Source organism: Silurus aristotelis (genome assembly GCF_946808225.1).
Source record: "Silurus aristotelis genome assembly, chromosome: 6".
NCBI classification, from domain to species: Eukaryota; Metazoa; Chordata; class Actinopteri; order Siluriformes; family Siluridae; genus Silurus; species Silurus aristotelis.
The window spans coordinates 1,774,984-1,795,422 of record NC_139579.1 but is presented as its reverse complement, the minus strand read 5'-3'; the positions used below and the strand labels follow the sequence as shown (position 1 = coordinate 1,795,422).

Here is a 20,439-nt window from a genome sequence, read left to right as displayed (position 1 = left end):
ATGGTCTGCACATGATTACAACTACAGGAGAAGAAAGGTTGGAGAAATCTGTGATGTATGGATCTCTGCATCTCCACCACACCTTCTATATTCGGTTTGAGAAAAACAATGTTTCTCCTTGCCAGCCACCACGAACCCTCTCCAATTGGCATACAGGAAAAAAAACAGATTGACAGAAGACGGCATCACTTTAGTAATACATGAGGCTCTCACACACCTGGACAAGAAAAATACTTACGTCAGAATGCTTCGACACCATCGTCCCACCAAAACTCATTTCAAAGCTGAAAGACTTAAGTTTGAACTCTCACTTGTGTAACAGGATTTTGGACTTTCTGATGAACAGACCCCAAGTGGTCAGAATTGGGAATAACTTTTTATGCACTCTAACTCCTGCACTGGCGCTCCACAGGGTTGTGTCCTAAGTCCCCTCCTGTATTCCCCATTCACACACGACTGTGTTGCCCAGCACAGTTTACATCATCTTTAAGTTTGCAGACGACGCCTCCATCTTGGGCTTCATAACTGATGGGGATGAGATGTCTACAGCGATTAGGTCAGAGTGTGATCACAATGGGGCAGTGATAACAACCTCTGCCTTAACATCAGAAAAACCAAAGAAATGATAGTGGACTTTAGAAGTGTAGAGAAAATCAACTATAACCCGTTACATATCGATGGAACTTGCTTTATTATTGCTGTAGTTTGCCTGGAGCCTCACTTAATATATTTATGTACAAACTGTCACTGACATCAGTACATATGACAAATAAAACTTAAAAACTTGTAAAATGTAGTTATTATATGTTAACAATGGAGTTTTAATGTCATTACAAAATATAACATTACAATCTTTTTTATTGAATATTAACCTGCAGAAAGATGCAGGATTGTAAAAGAGGAACGATGCTACTTGATGTTAAAGATCCACTGGAACTCGCGCTCAAAGATCCGTTGTAGTTTGGCTCCGATTGCACCAAATTCATTATCCTGCAGACACACACACACACACACACACACACACACACACACACACACACACACACACACACACACACACACACAAACAAGGAATTAAGAAAGTATGTGTGTATATATATATATATATAGTCGTCTAGATGTCAGTCGTCTAGACGTCACAATTACTCAAACTCGCTCAAATCCTTACACCTATTTTTCCTGCTTCTAACATCAACTTTGAGAGCAAAATGTTCACTTGTGGTCTAATAAATAAATTCACCCACTAACTGGTGCCATGATAAAGAGATCATAATGTTATAATGTTATGACTGAAACAAAATTGTATTTTACTCAGTTTTTGTGTCTTACACTGTTCAAAAGTTGGCAGTTGTTAAAGATTAGATGGATGTCGTTCACGAACTCTTTGACCGTCCTGTACTCGTTAAGCTGCAGGTTCCTCTTCACTTTGTTCAGCCACATGGGCTCCGAGATCATAGGAGACCACTCCATACCCTGCACAAGGACACACACTTTAACACACACACACACACACCTCATGTATTATTAGACTATATAATATATTATATATCACTCATACCAGGATGTAATGATATGATCGGTTCTATAAGTGACACCTTCATCAAAGCTGTGTTGTTCCTGAGTTTTATAATTATTACTGATCAGTACTGTTACTGTCTGTTACTGAATCCTCACACAATACTAACTAAAAACATCTTATACTCGATATACAGTATACAGTACATGGGGGGGGGGGTGTCTAAAATAACAGTGTGTGTGAAAGATTCCGAATTCAATAAAATATTTATGATATATAAATATAATATTGATGATGATGATGATGATGATGATGATGATGATGATAATATTGATCATTATAATAATTATATTAATGTTCATAATAATAATAATAATAATAATAATGACAATAATATTGATAATAATAACAATATTTATGATGATTATAATAATAATAATGATAATAATAATAATATTTGTAATAATAATAATGATAATAATAATAATAATAATAATAATAATAATAATAATAATAATAGCATATACAGAGCTATACAGTATGCCCGAAGCTTTAACCACTGAACCACTACTGTGCTTCAATGTTCAACGTTATCACAAAAAACACTGATGAAACGAAGTCTGTACCTCCTGTGGAATGTAAAACAGAAACATTCAAATGTATTGCTATGTAATCAAATGTCTTACTGCTCTAGTCGGGTTGGTGGTAAACACACGCAGTTCGTCCCCTTTATACAGACACATCAGCAAATAATCACAGCGCTGATAAAGAAAAAAACACAGATGGTCAGTGTGTGTGTGTGTGTGTGTGTGTGTGTGTGTGTGTGTGTGTGTGTGTGTGTGTGTGTGTGTGTGTGTGTGTGTGTGTGTGTGTGTGTGTGTGTAAATGAATGTGTGTTTATGTACCGTGAGGTTTTCTGAAATCGGACTGTTTAAAACAGCTTCCCTTTCTGATTGATTCTGGAATTGCTGGTTTTCCTTAAACACACAGAATGTGCACATCCAGTTGTCTCTGCACACACACACACACACACACACACACACACACACACACACACACACACACACACACACACACACACACACACACACACACAGCATAATGACCATTATAAGCAAATCTGAAATGTAGTTGTTAACATTAGACTATATTTGATCTATTATGACATCACATCCTGTGAGGGTGTAAAAGCTGTAAAAAAAACCCTGTAAAAGATCTAAATGAAGCTACATTACTCCTGTAAAAGATCTAAAGGTAGTCAGGTTACTTCACTATTTCCACTCTGAATAAAGGCACCTGCCAAAAATCCCAAATATAATTGTGTAATGTATTACTGTACCTACTGCTATCATACTGTAACATGACTTGTGGTTGCTCAGTGGTTACTGATCAGAAGGTTAGGATTTTCAAGCCCCAGTATCGCCAAGCTGCCACTCTTGGGCCCTTGAGCAAGGCCCTTAACCCTCTATGCTCCAGTGAAGCTGAATCATGGCTGACCCTGCACTTCCTAACATCTCTGAGATATGTGAAGAAATAATTTCACTCCTTTACCCCTTCATAGCTTTGATATATATGTAAAGCACTTTGGGTCGACTTCCATTGTTATAAACGTTCTCTATAAATCAAAGTTGTGCTCTTTCTCCCCCTCTTTAGTTTTCCATGTGTTTGGTGTTTACTCACCCAGGGGTTTGGTCCTCCAGTGGTGGTAAGTGGCAGCGATGGTGAAAAGCATGTGAACAGGCTGTACAGTGCACCAACTTTCCTTCTTCATTACAAATGAAACATTTACCATCTTCAGACCGATCCAGCTGCTTCCATAACATGAAGAACATAAAAGAACATTAACATATAACAGTAATTGACAGTCAGTAATAACAGTTACACCTTTGGTTTCCTCTAAGGCTCAATTCTAATCTCAAAGATTAGCCAAAATTATGTGCACCCATGAACATCACACCAATATGTCTTTGTTGAACTTTGTAGACTCTCTGCTTGATATCCAGGTTTAGATGAACTTCTGAACATTATAAAGGTCAGTTTGGCTCACGGCAGGCTGTAATAAGTGCTTAAAGGTAAGTAAACAATATTTATGTTTATACTGTATGCAGCATTGATTCTAGGTACAGTATAGGGAAAATAGGTGGTCGCATAGGGCGCAACCCGCTAGGGGGCGCTAGTAAGCACCCGTATTATTGTTATTATTATTATTATTATTATTATTATTATTATTATTATTATTATTATTATTATACAGAGTGGATAAAAAAGGATAGAAACGGCCTGGACTGCAGCAATGTGGTGTTGCGTGAGAACATTTAAACAAATCTTAAAGATGCTTCTGGACCAACAGTAAAGAACCAGATGTGGAAATAATGGCATGATGTATATGGGAAGTTATTACACAAGCCTGGTGTGGAAGACTAGCACAGTGTTTGTATCAGGATGTATCAGGTCAGGGGTCTCAGACTCACCAGGTCAGGAGGCTTTAAAGTTCTTCGGCACTTGTTTGGAGAACCGAGCTCTATTAAAGAAGAAAGAAAACAACTCATTATAATGGAGTGGAAGAAGCCTCAGTTCAGTATCCAGTGCCCAGCCTTTTTATCTGACTCATTTCACTTAAACTTCTGATTTAATGCAATGATGCATTACCATCCTGTAACATCTCACACCTACACCTGTAATGTGGTACCGTGTCCTTTATCTCTGCTTTACACAAGCAGTAGAGCAAAACACAGCAGCACGAAATCGCAAAAAAGAAACGAACAAAAGCGACAGCAAATTTCCTGAAAACTGACAAACACTGACACAACATTAAATCTATCAAGATGACCGTTTTTCTATATTCAAATTTATTTTATTAAAGAATGACAATGAATTGTTTATTATAAAAACAAGAGCCTGTGTGAGTACTGACGAAAGGCGGGTCTTTTCACACAGCATGATGCAAGATTCTTTCTCTGCAATAAAAAGAAATAAATAAATTACTGAATAAAAGAAGAACATTTTCAATCCTGATACAAAAGCAGAAAAAAATTCAATAAACACCTTCGGTACCTTCCGAATGTCAGCTCTGGGAGTGACTGGATACTGCAATTGACCCTCCTTCCAAAACAGAGAGTTTGTAACATTCATTATACACATTGCAGTAGGTTTATGAGAGTCACTATATTTCACTGTGTTTCATCCTGCTGCATCTACCTTCAGAAGGGTCAGCAGTGGAATGTTCTGGTAGCGGATGCTTAATTTCCAATTCTTGTTACCTCCTTTTCCTGAAATTCTCTCAAAGTCAACTGTAGTGAACCAGTGGCCCTCAGACAAAATACACTTCTCTCCTGAAGGAAGGAAAAATATGATTGATTTCAAATCTGGAACAAAAAGCCCAAATTTTGAGACAACACTCATTTTTTGTTTGTTAGACGAAAGTCTGGGCGAAGTAAACAAACAATGCAGCTGATGAAGTACTCAGCACACTGATCGATTAATAGAATGAAATTAATGATTCAAACACAGATTCTATTACAATTATAATCAACTACTTAAAAAAAATCTCTTAATGTTTTGCTTGATGTTGAACTGATGCTGAACTGTAGGTTGGTGATCAGTAAATTCACCAAGCGCCAATCAGAACACGTTTAACACGTGCGCTCGATCCTGATTGGTGACTCGCTGCGTGTTACTTTTTTATCCTCATAAATAAAAAGGAACAACTGATTTCAATAAATGTATTTGGGTAAAAAGTACAATATTTGACTTGAGATTTACATTTATATTTGAGGTTAGATGGTGCTGGTCCATTTTTGGCCTTGTAGGCCGGCATTAGTGTTTTGAATCTGATACGCCCAGCTACTGGAAGCCAGTGAAGGGAGCGCAGCAGTGGTGTGGTGTGGGAAAACTTGGGCTGATTGAACACAAGTCGTGCAGCTGCGTTTTGGATCATTTGCAGTGGACGAATAGCGTTCAGGGGAAGACCTGCCAGCAGAGAGTTGCAGTAGTCGAGTCTTGAAATGACAAGAGACTGAACAAGCACCTGGGCAGCCTGTATGGACAGAAATGGTCGAATCCTTCGGATGTTATAGAGAAGAAATCGACAAGAACGAGCAACATTAGCGACATGTGGGAAAAAAGACAGTTCATTGTCCATAGTTACCCCAAGGTTACGAGCAGTGGCTGAAGGGGAGAGCAGAGAGTCATGAAGTGTTATTTGGAGATCTTGACCTTTAGATGAATCACCTGGGATGACCAGCAGTTCTGTTTTGCTGGGGTTGAGTTTTAGTTGGTGAGCATTTGGATGAACAGCATTTAGAGGTCGACCAGTAGTCCAGTCTCCGAATGATAAAAGACTGAACAAGCACCTGAGCAGCCTGTGTGGATAAAAACCATCAAATCCTTCTGATGCTGTTCAGAACAAACCCAAAGCGTGTCACATTAGCAACGTGTGAGGAAAAGGACACTTGGTTGTTCATGGTTTCCCCCGAGGTTGCAAGCAGTGGCTGATAGGAAGATCAGAGAGTTATGTAGAGAACATTTGATCTCTAATGATGTTGGCTTCTTACCCTCATCTTTTTCAACAGTATCAGATGAAGGGATGGTAAGTAGCGATAAATGACATCTTTGTGTAGGACTGAAAAACTATTAGGATCGTGTTTAATGATGTGTAAATGAAGGCGTATTGTACCTTTGGCAAACTTGTCAGGACACAACATTCCTTCTTTAAATCCGCAAGTTACAGGAAGTAGAGCTGAGAATAAAGGAAAGTAACATCACTACTGGTTTCTGCTTTAAAACTCCATTAAACACAATTTGCAGGTTTAACATTGTTTCCTGTTCGTCTAAACCCATGTTTAATATTTTATCGCCCCGTTTGGACTCGATTGCCTTTTTAACGATTGATAGCAACTATCCACTATATCGTCAAAAGTTTGCGGACACCTGCTCAATTTCTTTTTTTCTTTTTCTTTTTCTTTTTACTTTCATCTTTACTTTGATCTTTGACTGTGAGCAGCTGCAACCAAAAATTTTATTCTGGGATCAATAATGTATTTTTGAATTATTAGTACAGTATGTGGGGGTTTTTTTGCATCACATTCCACATTTAGCCACAATTTGCTCTTATGGAGGGAATTACAAGAGCATATTGGGGCTGGATGTGGAATGCGATTCTCAAAAAGCACATGCTGTTCTGGGAAGATGTTCCACTAAATTTTTGAGTGTGGACATATTTATCAGCCACAAGAGTGTAAGTAAAGTCTATAGCAGGTCACTTAAGAGAGGTTTTTCCTCTCTAAACCATGTACAGCAGATTTTCATGGAGCTTGCTTTGTACACAGGGGCATTTCCATGCTGGAACAGGTTTATGTTTCCAAGTTTAAGTGAACGCAAAATTGTATTATGCTCCATCCAAAGACGTCCTGTACAATTGTGTCTCCAGATTTGGACAGTTTGGAGAGGAACCACATATGGCAGGAAAATTCAGGTGTCCCAATACCTTTATCTATACAGTGTTTATTGAAGAACTACTCATTTTGAATGTTTGCGTGTACGGATAGCTGCATGTTAACACATGTTGCAGTATTAACTCAGAAACATTGCAAAATTCAGCTACTAGGATTCTGGCCAAGACGAGGTCTGGTGAGCTTTTTTCTTCGTTTTAAGAGTCTTTGATTGATTAATTTTTAAATTCTCTTGCTGTGGATTAGGGGCTGAAGTCCTACATGACCTTATGTGGTCCTTCATTAGTTGTAATAACTTTAAATAGTCTGCAATCCAATGTGTGATCTTCAAAACCTTGAATTCTCCACCCATTGAGATTAAACAGACTAAACCTTTTAGTGTTTTTAATTCTGTTCTTAAACTTTTTCAGGATCACTTTCAGGTGATTATTTTCTTTTTGTGATGCATCTGTGATATATTATTTTTATTTTTCTATTTTTTTATGCTGAAAAGCGCTTTGAGATGCAACCTTTAAAGTCGCTATACAAAATAGAGATAACAAAACTATGTCCATTAGTGACACTCCAGATCTCGTCCCATACACTTTGCACCACATCTGCAGTGACTCACGAAGACTGGGATTCATGGTTAGGTTCTTCTGGCTGGACGCAGAGGAAGGGCCTGGTTTCTCGCCATCTGACGCTTTAGTACTTTTCTCTTGCTCTTGCTTCTTTCTCTCAACTTCCTCGTTTCTGTTCGGATTCTCCGCATCAGGAAGCTTTTCACAACCCATGAAGGATCCTAAAACATAGAGATGTTCCCAAATATTAAATAAAATCCACTCACTTAACATAAGCAGAGATACAAATCCCATTGTGTCCAGCGATCTAATATGTGTTGAGTGACTATAATTAGCACTGAAACATCCTTAGCAAAGAAAAGTAAAGAAATCAAAGTACTTACTGTCCAGCATGCTGTTTCTGAAGACTTGGAAAATGGGATATTGGTGCATGATGTGATCCTTAAACATACATTCCCAAAACGTTTTTATGACTGTTCCACGTTCTTTCTCCACCCAGTCCAGAATCTCATATACACCATGCTGAATTTTCACCTTTTTTTTCATCTTTATTACTTTCTGCACAGACAGAGAAAGAGAGAAAACACACTCAGGACCCACATTTATGCGTGCAAAAAAACATACATGAGAAGCTGGTGTTCATTAATCAAATATATTACTACACAATATCAGTGTTCTGCTCCATCTTCCTGGGCTTGACTGATGTATATTTGTGTTGTTATTCTGAATATTTGTGTTTTTGTGTTTTTGTGGTTAAGGCATTAGACTTTGGATCTGAAGATTATGAGTTCAAATCCCAGCCACACATAGCTGCCACTCCTGGGCCCCTGAGTAAGGCCCTTAACCCCCTGCTCATTTGTTTGAATGAGATCAAATGTAAGCGGATCTAGATAAGGGTGTCTGCCCAATGCTGGAAATGGAATATGGATGTGGCCAGTCAATAACCCAAGAAACCCAATAACTGGATTTGAATCTGTTTTTCTTTTTCTTTTGGGTCCAAACTTTTGTGAACAATTTAGCTAATGGTTTAGTACATAGTCTTATTATCCTCACAATTTTATTATAAGCATGATTTCTAGATTGATTTTTTAGAAGAAAAAAAAAACCCAGATTGTGGGCATTATGGGTATTTGTGGCATTACCATTAACTCTATAGAAATAGATATGGGTTCTTGTTAGTGTTAAGACGGTTTTCACACTGGTTCGCACACATTCCTTTGTCTGTACAGTGTCTATAGAATATTTACGATGTTAGTATGTAGGGTATACAGGGAGTCTTTATTTGGGCTCACACATCTCCGGCTAGTATATCCTCTCGTCTAAACAAAGTCAGCCTTTCTCTCCAATGTGTGTATATATACACATGTCTGCTGCCTGCAATGAACCGAAGAAGAACATTTGCTGTGTGCTGTGTGATTCTTCCCTGATATCAGAAAGGCACTACGGGCATTGCAGGTCGTATGGAAAACCTCTCCAAGAATTAGGTTTTGTTTGGGCATGATAAAAACCTAACACTTCTGTAACCTGTTCAAAGACCTTTTCACCACATGCTTGTTGTCAAAATGTATTTTCTGTTGTTTCTTCAGATCCTGAGCAAGTTAAAGTGCTGGTAATTCCACCCTAGCGAGCATGACACACACACAGCTCATGGGCTACAGTGGTCTCTCCTCCCTCCCCACAGCAAGGTATGCTACGTTTTCATAAATATATTAACTAAAAAACCTTCTTTCGGCTTCTCCCGTTAGGGGGCGCCACAGCGGATTATCTGCATGTTTGAATTGGCACATGTTTTGACGCTGGATGCCCTTCCTAACGCAACCCTCCTCATTTATCCGGGCTTGGGACCGGCACCAAGGCTTGTGCAACCCTAATGGCTGGGGTTGGTTCCCTGACCGGGGATCGAACCCAGGCCGCAGGGGTGAGAGCGCCGCATCCTAACCACTAGACCACCGGGGAACCTTCATAAATATATTAACTATCAACCCCTTTTTTTTGCCCGCTCTCTAGTACACAATCTAAAACACACCTCAAATCACTGACAGCAACTGCAATCTGACAGCAGATTCCGAAATAACTGAGTACAGTATGGTGCAAAAGTTATTTTCTAAGTCTCTTTAGTAGAACTCAGATTAAAATCTCAAGATCAGATTAACGCTTGAGCAACGGCGTCTTTGTTTCATTTCACCTTCACGATTTTGCCTAAAGCTTTGCATCATCTGCCCGTTTATTTATTTAATAAACGTCTAGGCATGCTACTGCATGCGCTCAACACACACAAATAACGTGGCAAACAGCAGGAACTTGTCTCTCATACACTTCAATAGAGTGAATTCTAATGGCGTTGACTGCAACTGTTTTAATATTTAATGTCAAAGAGAATGCTGTGAAAAAAGGTTTATTATTTGAGCAGGAGATGCTTGAGCATATCTTATACACATGTAGGAGTTTAATTCATTGCTAATAAAACTTCAATCACATCATTCCATTCAAAATGACAAAAATCAAAGAACTTGACAGACAGTGCCTTTGTATGTCTAGGTACAGACACACACAAAACAAGCTGTAATATTTCATGCTTATACATTTTATTAGAAGTTACATACACATGTTATTTATATTTATTGATTAACTTCATCCTTCTACCCCCACCCCAAACCCTCCACCCCCCACCCTTCTCAAATGATAGCTCTCTGACCTTGTAGAGTTCCTCAGGTACCAGATTGTAGTCTCGAAGCTGGTTCAGGAAGGTGCTTGGTTCCACCATGCAAGATATCTCCGTCTTCTTAACTTGAAAAAATTTAATAAGCTGATCATGACTTCGAAATTCCAGTGGATCCATTCGGCTGCTGATTGTCTCTTTAAAGTGTTCTATAGTCACCAGTTGCACACAAAATGCACCACAGGGAAAACAAAATCCCCAGCTGAGGAAATACACATTTATTTATTCTTAAGTTTCACCAGCCGATCAAACAGTAACCTGATCACAAAGCGGAGCAAATAATAATGAATCTGAACCTGTTGTGGTGCTAGTAAACATGAAACAGAGAGAGAGTTTCGTGCGTCATTGAAAATAACCTGTAGGAGGAACAGGTGAGTAATTTGCATGTGAAGGCCACACCTTAGTGGATTGTGTTGAGATTGCCGTGTAAAATATCAAATGCTGTCCTACATAAAAACATTACAGGCAAGTGATGCTAGTATGTGACAAACCGCTTACCAGGTGAATGTTCTGCAAAGAGCTGAAAGTAAAAGAGTTTATTTAAAAGAAATGTGGAGTCCTGAATATAAGAACTACAGTATATGAGCTTTTTGTCTTATTCCAAAACCATTGGCGTATGCCTGATTTGATCACTTCATGACTGAGTATTTATTGAGGATGACTATAAAATTTCCATGAAATTCATGAAATTCCACGATTCAATGAAACTTTCATATTTTAAAGTTGCACTAATTCAATTTAAATCTTTTTTTTTTTTTTTTTTTTTTGTGGAGTGATTTTAACAATGGACAATGTACAATGGACAATGTCCATTCAAATGTGAGATTCAAGTGGCGACTGTGACGAGGAAAAAACTCCCTAAGATGGCATAAGGAAGAAACCTTTAGAGCAACCAGACACAAAAGAGAGATCCAACTTCATCACCAAATGTCCATTACAGTTCGTCGGTGTTGAGGTCTGCAGTTATGGGCACTTAAATGCAACTTGTGGTCCTCAGACATTGTAGTAGACTGTTGATATTTACTACAGCCCAACTTCATCCTCAAAGTTCCTGTGTTGCTCAGTAATCTCAAGGATCCCAAGGAACTCATGTTTTACACATAAGCTTTAAAAAAAAGTCTAAAGTCAATAATCACACCAAGGTCTATGACTGCTGTATATGCTAAGACAGAAAGACCATTCAGAGACGCTACATAGGTTTACTTCTTGATGTATGTGGTCCTAGTAAAAGGACTTCCATCTTGTCCAAATTAATCAGAAGGAAGTTATCAAGCACTGTCAGCATAGCAATGGAAGCTAGTACCATGTTTACGTATGATTTCACCCAGAGGCAGCATGTATAAAGAGAAAAGCAGCGGGCCTAAGACAGATCCTTGCGGAACACCAAACTTTACCTCAGAGAGTGTGGAGAACTCACCATTTACATAAAAAAACTGAGTCAAAAAAGACCTGAGCCAGGAGAGAGATGTTCCCTTCATTCCAACAACATTTTCTAGTCTAGGAGAGAGGAGATTATGATCAGTGTTGTCAAAAGCTGTTTTGGTGTCACGGTCAGGTTTCTTAATTAGAGGGTTGATTGACTGACTACCAGTTTGAAAGCATTAGGTGCATAACCATTGATAATGGAAGAATTTATTATTTTTGAAAGAGATTCAAGCACTTAAGTTGATGATTTTATGCGAAAATAAATAAAATAAATAAATTCTCTTGAATAATTATAGCATTATTTATAGTTAATATGTAATTTTATTGGCTCTTGGCATTCTCTTAATCAGCCTGAGTGTTTCTTGCCATAATATGAATTTGTACAGTAGTTGTAGTAGCACTAATGGAGCTTTTGACTCACCCTTTCCTCTGCACAAGACAACTGATGGTCTAAAGCACATTAAGAGGGCAAGAGATCACAAAATGACTCTTGACAAAGCACATCTATGACCTGAAAACCCTTCCAGGTGACATGAGTTTGTCAAGCTGTCATCAGAGCTAAATGTAGCTACATGGGAGAATCGAAAATATAAAAGATATTCTGGGTTGTTTAACTGGTCTGTTGTTACGTGTTGTGGTCTGCTCATATACTAGTTAGTTTAAGTCTTTTGTAACGATGTTGATTTATGAAGCACCTTGTTCCTGGAAAAAGAACGTTTCGTTTCTTGGCGTAGTGCACCACCTTCATAGGAGTGAAATAGCAAGACGTGCCTTGATTTGTTTAAGCCGAGGGTGTGTCTGCTACACTCAAAATACATCCTCACTGTATCGCTCTATCATTGATTTCCATCCACTTGCTCGTTCACTCGCTTTGATTGAGACCACAGAGAAAGTAAGATAATCTTTCTTTTCCTGGAGCAAAATACTTTATGTTGTGTTTGATGTAATTGGGGCGGTAAATATATAATCATGTGTATCTATGTTACTTTATTGTACAGAATAGAGATGAACTTCAACATGTCCATACTGGATGTTCTGCCGTCGGTGGAGCTGATTCAGTGTTTTCACCGCCATAAGACTGAGATCTCCTCTCACTTACAGGAACCACATACCTTCATCAGCCAGCTGAAAGACTACAAATTGGTGTCTGATGATCTTTACAAGGCAAGAGAGGAAGATGGGACATTTTTATTTCTTTGTTCGAATTAATTGACTTACCATACATATATATATATATATATATATATATATATATATATATATATATATATATATATATATATATATATATATATCTTGAAATAATCTAAAGCTTAAATTGAGCTGTTTCATTGTGTAAGACTTTTATTGTCGTACTTAAAACCTTTATTACACTAAATTGGGAAACTTTATACCTGATGTATTATGTTGCAAAAAACAGGTTCTTTCACTTTCCTGGTTTTCTGATCCAGTACTAGTAAAAGCTATAAATAACAAAAGGCACCGTTAAGGTTCGATTCTGCTATAAAAAAGCAGCTACTTCTGTAACACTTGACTTCAGGTTTTATTTTGATTAATTATTCTTTACTCCACTCAAATGACCAGAAACCAAATAAACAGCTGTATTTCTCATGAACAAATTCTGAGAATGATATGAAATAATTTGTAATAATGTTTTACTAAAAATAAGTAATAATGATTAATAATATAGAAACATCTGTTTATTTAAAACATGGACATTCCCCTGATCCATTCAGTTTAGTGTTAGAGGAAGTTTAAAAAAGTTTGAGTTCTAATAGGGGTTATATCTTCAAGGGTTATATTTATATTAAGTTTGTAATGTAGCGTACCAGTGTAGATTTATTCATTACTAGAGACTCAAAGCACTTTTGTACGTCACTCTGGATAAGGGCGTCTGCTGAATGCCGCAAATGTAAATGTAAATATAATGAAAATGTAATAGCATTTTTTAGGTTTTTTTTAGATCTTTTTTTACACCCAAAATGACTTAATTGCTGAATAATTAGTCATGACACGTTATCACAAAATCAAAACTATAAAAAAAAACACAGTGACAATAATAGACGTTGAGACGGAAATTAAAATAAAGATTAAGATCGAGATTCTTGCTTGAAGTAATGATGCTTGTACACAAATAAAATTAGGACATAGGACATTAAGATGAAATGAACAGACAGTACAAGTGAATTGATAATGCAAATGTTTTACAGAAATACTGTATATTATAAAAAGTCTCAGAAACTGAGCTCAGTGGTCTTATATTAGTGTTGGATCTTCAGATCATTCACTGATTACTTTATGTAAACTAAATTATCTGGAAGGGGAGATGCTAAATGCTTAACATTCTTCATGTCAAACCATTTTGGGGGAAACAAAATAGAAATGAAACAAAAAGCTTCAGAAAAGACTGATTTAGTGTATCACAAAATACATAATAGTATAGTAGGAAAATCAACAAACGGCAATAAAACTAGTGATGTATAAAGGGTTTGGAAAGCCTTGGAGCAGCTTTCTGCATTGAATCAATCAAAAATGTTGATGAAATAAGTAAAATTATCTGGAGGATGGGGCCAAATTAGCCAGGGGGGCTATTCATGAGCATTTTCATGCATGTGCAAAAACAAATCATATTTCCAGTACAGAGTGACACTGCAGTAACTCTAGATTCATTTGATATATATATATATATATATACTGTATATCCTAGCAGTGTTGTCTATGTTTTCATGTGTAAAAAATAATAAAGGAGAGGTGGAGAATAAACAAACTTGCGGTCCGCCACTGAGGGAATTCAGATTATAATTTTGTACACACACATACACACTTTTATTGAATGTCTATAATGTAAAGTTTTTTTTTTTTTTAAGAATAATTTTTTTAATAAATCTGGGTTTTGCTCATAATTTCCCCCAAATTTTAGTGTCTATCATTTTCTCTCTCTCTCTCTCTCTCTCTCTCTCTCTCTCTCTCTCTCTCTCTCTCTCTCTCTCTCTGCAGAAGGTGATGAAGATGAAAAGTAGGGAGAACATACAGAAAGGAGTGTATCAGGTTTTGCAACATGTGGAGGACAATGGAGAAGACTGTGTGAAGGAGTTTTGGCATTGTGTATTTCAGGAGCACATGCTGCGCAAATATCCTTTTCTGCATTTACTTCAAAACAAACTGTATGCAAGTAAGTCCCTCTTTTTCGCCTCAGTGTTGTTAAAAATTATAGAAATTCATATCACTGGTATGGTGGATATTATAAAGTTTTTTTTTTTTCTGTATTTGTCAAAGGACAATTTATGGTTCCTAGTAAACCGTCAATAGAGAAACCCACAGGAAGTGAAGAAAAGAAGGCAGAACACGAGGAGCGTGGAACAAAGAGAAAGAAAATTGTTGAGATAGAGGAGGAGGAGGAACCTGGTCCTTCTCTTGTTTCCAGCTCTGACCACACAAAGCCGATGTTTGGTAAGTGTAAGCACAAACTGACGTGGGTGGACATTGGCCCGAATGTGTTTGGGTTTTAGAATTTAGATAAGTTCTGGGTTTTACATAACACACTGATCAGCATAACATTATGACCACCTGCTTAATATTGTGTTGGTCCCCCTTTTGCTGTGAAACCAATCCTGACCCGTCGAGCGTAACAGCAATAACTTCTTCTGCAATTTGAGCTACAGCCCCCACCACCACCACCACCACCACCACCAGGAATATATGAAACTAATATAAACAAATGGTCATCCTTTGGTGAAAAGTTCATTATTGTTCTCGTCGTTCAGAAAAGTTGTTGCTGCTTTTAAAAACATCTTTTTTCTCTGGGATGTGAATATATATATTATAATGGACGTAAATTCCCTTCCATGTGTTTTTGCATCTGATTCATTGTTCTTTATTAGATTTGGAAACCAGTCCAGAGGAGATAGAATCCAGTGAAGAGCAGCAGAAAGACAGCGGAAATGAGGACAGCGTACAAGACTGGTTTCCAGTCAGCTGTGGTTCTGTCAGTGGAAAGTTATATAAAAGAAGATTTACAGGTTGGAAATCATCTACATGTTTTATTTTACGTCATGTGGAAAGCTGGGTGTGTGTGAATTACCTGGGGAAGTCACACACACCCAGAACACAGTGTGTTCTTACGTGTGTGTTGCAGGAGCGTCCACTAAGAGCATCTGTGCTGAGGGGCGCTGGTTCACTCCTGAGGAGTTTGTGAAGCAGGGGATAACTGGGACAGATGGACACTGGGAGAAAGATATACTGTTTGATAGCAAAACCCTTAAATACCTGGTGCAGGTAATGCAGGATACTGACATCTGAGCAAACACACCTTGTGCACATTATATATTATATATACCTTATATATACCATTAGTACATTCTAGGCTTTGTTAGAGGTATTGTGTTTCATTGACCTTCTCTTTTCACTTTCATTTTCTCTCTCTGAAACATCTTTACTTCTGAGAGACTCCGCGTGTATAAGATACACTTTTTATTCCCGATCATGTTAATGATCTGTTTGCCAATTAACCTCATGAGTCGATTGTTCCTTCAGCTCTTTCTTTTTATTAACACTGACATTTTCAGACTTTTGTAGCTCCGTCCTACAACAGATGTGTTGCATCAATCAAATTCAAAACAACCTTCAATTTCCCTGTAGAAAATGTAGTACATTTTCTCAGTTTCAACATTTGATATGTTCAACTGTGAATGAAATCTTTTCTGAGATCGTTGCGTTCTGTTTTTATTTACATTTTTCACAGTGTCCCAAACATTTGTGATCAGGGAAGTTAACACATCACATCATTCTTGTAAATGTTTTTTTTTGCTTTTACAGAAAAAGATTTTGGATGTCCATCCACAAGGGTGTCGCTGTCAACTCTGTCATCCGAAGAAAACGGTGAATAAAAAAAAAGCTATGAAAACTTCCAAATGTCAAGAAATGAGTGTGTTCCCATTAGTGCAAAGGAAAAGTGTTTGTCTTATCAATGAGCAATCGTGACGATGCCACAACCATCCGTGGCCAGGCGTCCAAAAGAGCAAACCAGGCCATGTTCTCTGGAGGAGCCATATAGTTCTTTTTCCTGTCTCTCGTAGCAATACTAAAAAACCGTGGGTGCATATCAGCTTAAGCATAGCTGTCGCGTGATAGAGTGAGCTAGTGGGTGTACTGGGCAAAAAACGAAATTGTTTGAATAACTTACTTTCGAATGCAACTTATAATTTTGGTGTTTTGTGTTTTTGAAGCATCAGGAGAATGATGATGATGTGTGTAAAATTTGTAATCGTGGAGAAAATCTAGTGAATTGTACAGAGTGCAGTCTCGCTTTCCACCATCACTGCCATTTACCAGCACTTCAAGACATCTTCAAGCACATTCACACATGTTTAAATAATACAATACACACACACACACACACACACACACACACACACGCGCGCGCGGATTGCGGTGGTTCTGATGTTTGTGTATTTCATTCCTCAGCGCTGTGAGTATTTGCTGCTGCATTTGTATAAAGACACACAGCTTATGCTTACAGAGCGTAATGTCACCAAGGTAAGAAATTCGACTAAATGCTTTACATTTAATGCAATGGTGGAGGTGTTGTCAGTATTTGAACTGGGTTCTTGAGACATATTGATTTTTTTAGATGATTTGGAAGAAGCACATGAGTGTGAATGACCTCATCATGTCAGTGCTTGACAACTGTTCATTACAGTCCCATCATTGTTGGGGTTCTAACGTTCAGTGATACACACTCAAATGTAAACTGTGGTCCTGAGCCCATTGTAGTAGACTGTTAATATTAATTACAGTCCAAATCCATCCTCAAAGTTCTTGAGTTGCACAGAAACTTAATGGATCTTTAGGCTGTTCATGGATCTTTAGGCTGGTCCAATTGAGAGAACTCCATCCAGAGGTAGGGCAATGGGATGAATCAAGCATATCCAAAAAGAATAAAGAGACAGGAGCACTGGTCACTGGTACCTCAGGAGCAACTGCCTCAGTTGGGAAATCAGTAGGCCATCGTCCGCATCCCCAACCCATGTTTCCTTAGTAAACATCAATATATAATGTAATATTTATTCTTTTTTTCTTTTGCCAGCTGGACCAAGTGAAGAACAAGCTGCAAAATAATGAGTATAAAACAGTGAAAGAGTTTGTGCAAGACATCAACCACATCTACAAATCTTCAAACGGGGTATGACACAGATATAGATTAAAGATTATATGATATTATATGCACTGCTCTCTTTCTAAAATTGGCACTTTGGTAAGTATGAGCAAAGAAGGCTGTTCTTATTGTTTTACCTTCAGATCTTTTGTTCTGAAAATTCACAGAAATGATCACAGATATCACATTATTGTGTTCAGAACACAGTTTTAATTCAATTATAAGATCGCTTTTGGTCAATACTTTGTGCAACCTCCCTTTGACAAAAAAACTGAGATCGTTCCCCTGTACAGAATCTCTCCAGATCTAAATTTCAAGGTTTTAAGAAGACACAACATTCTTTGCACATGTTAACCAATGGGGTGCCAATATTAAAGAAGGAGGCCATTGTATTTATATGGATTCATATTTAACCTGAATGACTGTGTGTGTGTGTGTGTGTGTGTGTGTGTGTGTGTGTGTGTGTGTGTGTGTGTGTGTGTGCGCAGGGTAACGTGCCTGTCCAGGGGGAAAACAAAGTGCGCAAAAACGTTCAGAGAAATTTCTACAGTGTCTTTAAAATCCAGTAGCATTGATTCTCTATGTGATGAGAGTGTCAGTAGTGGTGATGGTTTTCAGAAAGTGTTTTGGAGTAAAGTGTGTTTTTGCTCTAAAATGTAACCTTGTGTGTTGTTTATCTGTTTCATCTGTTGCTCTGGATTTGTTCTATAATGTCTAGATAGCTTTATGACACAAAGTGATACATTATTTGATCAATGCATATAAATAATCAAAAATTAAGTGTGAATAATTACAGTATATGCGAAAGTGGCGCACTATGTACTAATCACAATGATAAAATAATACGTTTTGCTCATTAGATTAGAATAGAAATAGATTTTTAGGTTACTGGTCACTACTGCAAATCTGGGCTTTATGTCTGTAAATGCATGAAGTTGAATAATAACTGTGTTCATAACAACGACGCACAATGCCACGAATGTCGATAAAGACGATAATAACTTGCTCTCCATGATGAAATCGCAGACGTGGTAACGCACGTGGTCAGAATAGCACCAGTTGCAACAGCTCCAAATGTACACACGACGATGTCTTTTGGCACACTGACTTATGAAGGTCGGCGCTCCCAGTGACTGTGCGTGCAGCCTTGTGCTGCCATCTGCTGGTGTGTTTCAAAACTACAAAACTCTTTTTTTTTTGTCTGTGTTAAACGCCTGGAAAATTTAATACAGCAGTGAGATATTTGATCATTTGGTTCATTCTGATTATGATGAAAAATTTTGATAACTGGGCATTTAGGTATAGCTGGGCATTCAATTTATTCCTAAAGCACTCATAAACAATCATTCTCTCTCATTCTCATTTTCTCTGTCAATTCACTTTAAATATCTTTCATACACGTCTTAATCTCTGTATGACTGATATTCCCAGATTTGTGTTGGAGAGACTGAATAAGAGCGAGTTGGAGGAGATGTTGAGTCATTTCTCGCTCAGAGCAGTGGAGTAAAGTATTTGAGTAAATGTACATCATTAACGTATTTTTGTATTTTTTTTGGCTACTTTCTAGTTTTAGAGTATTAAAGATCCTAGCAACTTTTACTCAACCACATTTTTGATTTAATAGATGTACTTTTTACTCCACTATATTTTAATTGTCAATGATCATTACCAATTATATTTTGCACCTTTGTTGAAGACGTCGTTAACATTTACATTTGCGCCATTTGGCAGACGCCCTTATACAGAGCGACTTACAACAGAGCAGGGGAGGGTTTTAGGCCCAGCAGTGGCAGCTTGGTGGTGGTGGTTTGAACCTGTGATCTTCTGATCCAAAGCCCAATGCCTTAACCACTGAGCTACCACCTCCTGGCGACCACCTGCACAAAAAGAGCTAAATTTATAAAACCTTGAGATCCAGCGTATGTTGAAGAATGAATAAAAACATTGGGGCTCTCTGAGACTGAGAGGTGCATCAAATCATATTTTGTTTTACTTTATCTATAATAATATATTTGAATTTTATTTGTCAGCTGAACACTAATGGTTCTTTGACTTTGTGACATGATCCTGTTATTTTATTAGTCGATTGAAGATCCTTTTTTGAAAGTTTGCTTTAAAACTTTGTCCTTTTTTTTTTTACTTTGAGTGACTTGTTTGTTTCACAATTTGTACAATTTGAGTTGTATTTTACAAAATAAAAGCTCACAAATCAACTGTTAACGTGTTTTCTTGCAAGATCATCAGACACCGATTTGTGGTCTTGCAGCTGGCTGGTATCTGGTTTCTGTATGTGAGAGGAGATCTCAGTCTTATGAGACACAGAAATCACAGAATCAGTTCCTCCTGCAGCAGAAAATCCAGTAGAAATCCGCTGCAGTTCATCTCTACTCTGTACAATAAAGTAACATAGACAAACGAAGTATTTCAAGCTCTTCTGCTATTCACGCTGGATCTCCACAACGGTGTCAAAACGATGACCTTTGAGCCGGCTCTTCATCTTTAAGAAGAGGGCGAAGTCCACAGGAGCCAAATATCATGAGGAGAGCTGGGTGACAGAGTGCATTGGCATGAATAAGTTCATGTTTGCATTTTGTTCTAACTTGCTCTTCATAATG

General features: G+C 37.7%; 2 protein-coding genes and 1 long non-coding RNA gene across 5 annotated transcripts; 1 reads left to right on the top strand and 2 right to left on the bottom strand.

The window, feature by feature from the left end:
* Positions 1 to 667: 667 nt before the first annotated feature.
* LOC310728136 (uncharacterized protein) lies at positions 668 to 10,587 on the bottom strand. 2 transcript variants are annotated; one of them, XM_083545293.1, is made up of 12 exons: positions 10,222 to 10,587; positions 7,910 to 8,084; positions 7,577 to 7,747; positions 6,192 to 6,254; positions 4,715 to 4,848; positions 4,562 to 4,618; positions 4,427 to 4,473; positions 3,197 to 4,037; positions 2,422 to 2,527; positions 2,203 to 2,277; positions 1,330 to 1,473; positions 668 to 990 (listed from the first exon to the last, which is right to left on the bottom strand). In XM_083545293.1, exons 1-8 carry the CDS (start codon positions 10,363 to 10,365, stop codon positions 3,992 to 3,994), a joined length of 837 nt encoding a protein of 278 aa, XP_083401419.1. In that variant the 5' UTR covers positions 10,366 to 10,587; the 3' UTR covers positions 668 to 990; positions 1,330 to 1,473; positions 2,203 to 2,277; positions 2,422 to 2,527; positions 3,197 to 3,991. The 2 variants fall into 2 exon arrangements, with proteins under 2 accessions (XP_083401419.1, XP_083401420.1); XM_083545294.1 differs by having other exon boundaries at positions 4,571 to 4,618; positions 10,222 to 10,584.
* A 1,837-nt stretch (positions 10,588 to 12,424) lies between these two features.
* On the top strand, positions 12,425 to 20,037 carry LOC310728130 (autoimmune regulator-like). 2 transcript variants are annotated; one of them, XM_083545287.1, is made up of 11 exons: positions 12,425 to 12,562; positions 12,669 to 12,834; positions 14,668 to 14,842; positions 14,947 to 15,120; positions 15,552 to 15,689; positions 15,806 to 15,945; positions 16,486 to 16,548; positions 16,896 to 17,205; positions 17,756 to 17,851; positions 18,313 to 19,551; positions 19,660 to 20,037. In XM_083545287.1, the coding sequence occupies exons 2-8, from the start codon at positions 12,676 to 12,678 to the stop codon at positions 17,139 to 17,141; spliced, it is 1,095 nt and encodes a 364-aa protein (XP_083401413.1). In that variant the 5' UTR covers positions 12,425 to 12,562; positions 12,669 to 12,675; the 3' UTR covers positions 17,142 to 17,205; positions 17,756 to 17,851; positions 18,313 to 19,551; positions 19,660 to 20,037. The 2 variants fall into 2 exon arrangements, with proteins under 2 accessions (XP_083401413.1, XP_083401414.1); XM_083545288.1 differs by having other exon boundaries at positions 18,313 to 19,557; positions 19,681 to 20,037.
* On the bottom strand, positions 17,736 to 20,044 carry LOC310728131. The gene is made up of 2 exons (XR_014534191.1): positions 19,688 to 20,044; positions 17,736 to 19,560 (listed from the first exon to the last, which is right to left on the bottom strand). It is a non-coding gene; the product is annotated as an uncharacterized lncRNA (long non-coding RNA).
* Between the last annotated feature and the right edge of the window lie 395 nt (positions 20,045 to 20,439).

Coding starts and splice junctions, on each gene's coding strand:
- LOC310728130 (XM_083545287.1), top strand. CDS start 12,676: ATGAACTTCAACATGTCCATACTGGATGTTCTGCCGTCGGTGGAGCTG. Junction 14,843..14,946: donor TCAAAACAAACTGTATGCAA/GTAAGTCCCTCT, acceptor TATTTGTCAAAG/GACAATTTATGGTTCCTAGT. Junction 15,121..15,551: donor CCACACAAAGCCGATGTTTG/GTAAGTGTAAGC, acceptor GTTCTTTATTAG/ATTTGGAAACCAGTCCAGAG.
- LOC310728136 (XM_083545293.1), bottom strand. CDS start 10,365: ATGGATCCACTGGAATTTCGAAGTCATGATCAGCTTATTAAATTTTTT. Junction 7,748..7,909: donor CAGAAACAGCATGCTGGACA/GTAAGTACTTTG, acceptor TCTATGTTTTAG/GATCCTTCATGGGTTGTGAA. Junction 4,849..6,191: donor TCCTGACAAGTTTGCCAAAG/GTACAATACGCC, acceptor TCCTTCCTTCAG/GAGAGAAGTGTATTTTGTCT.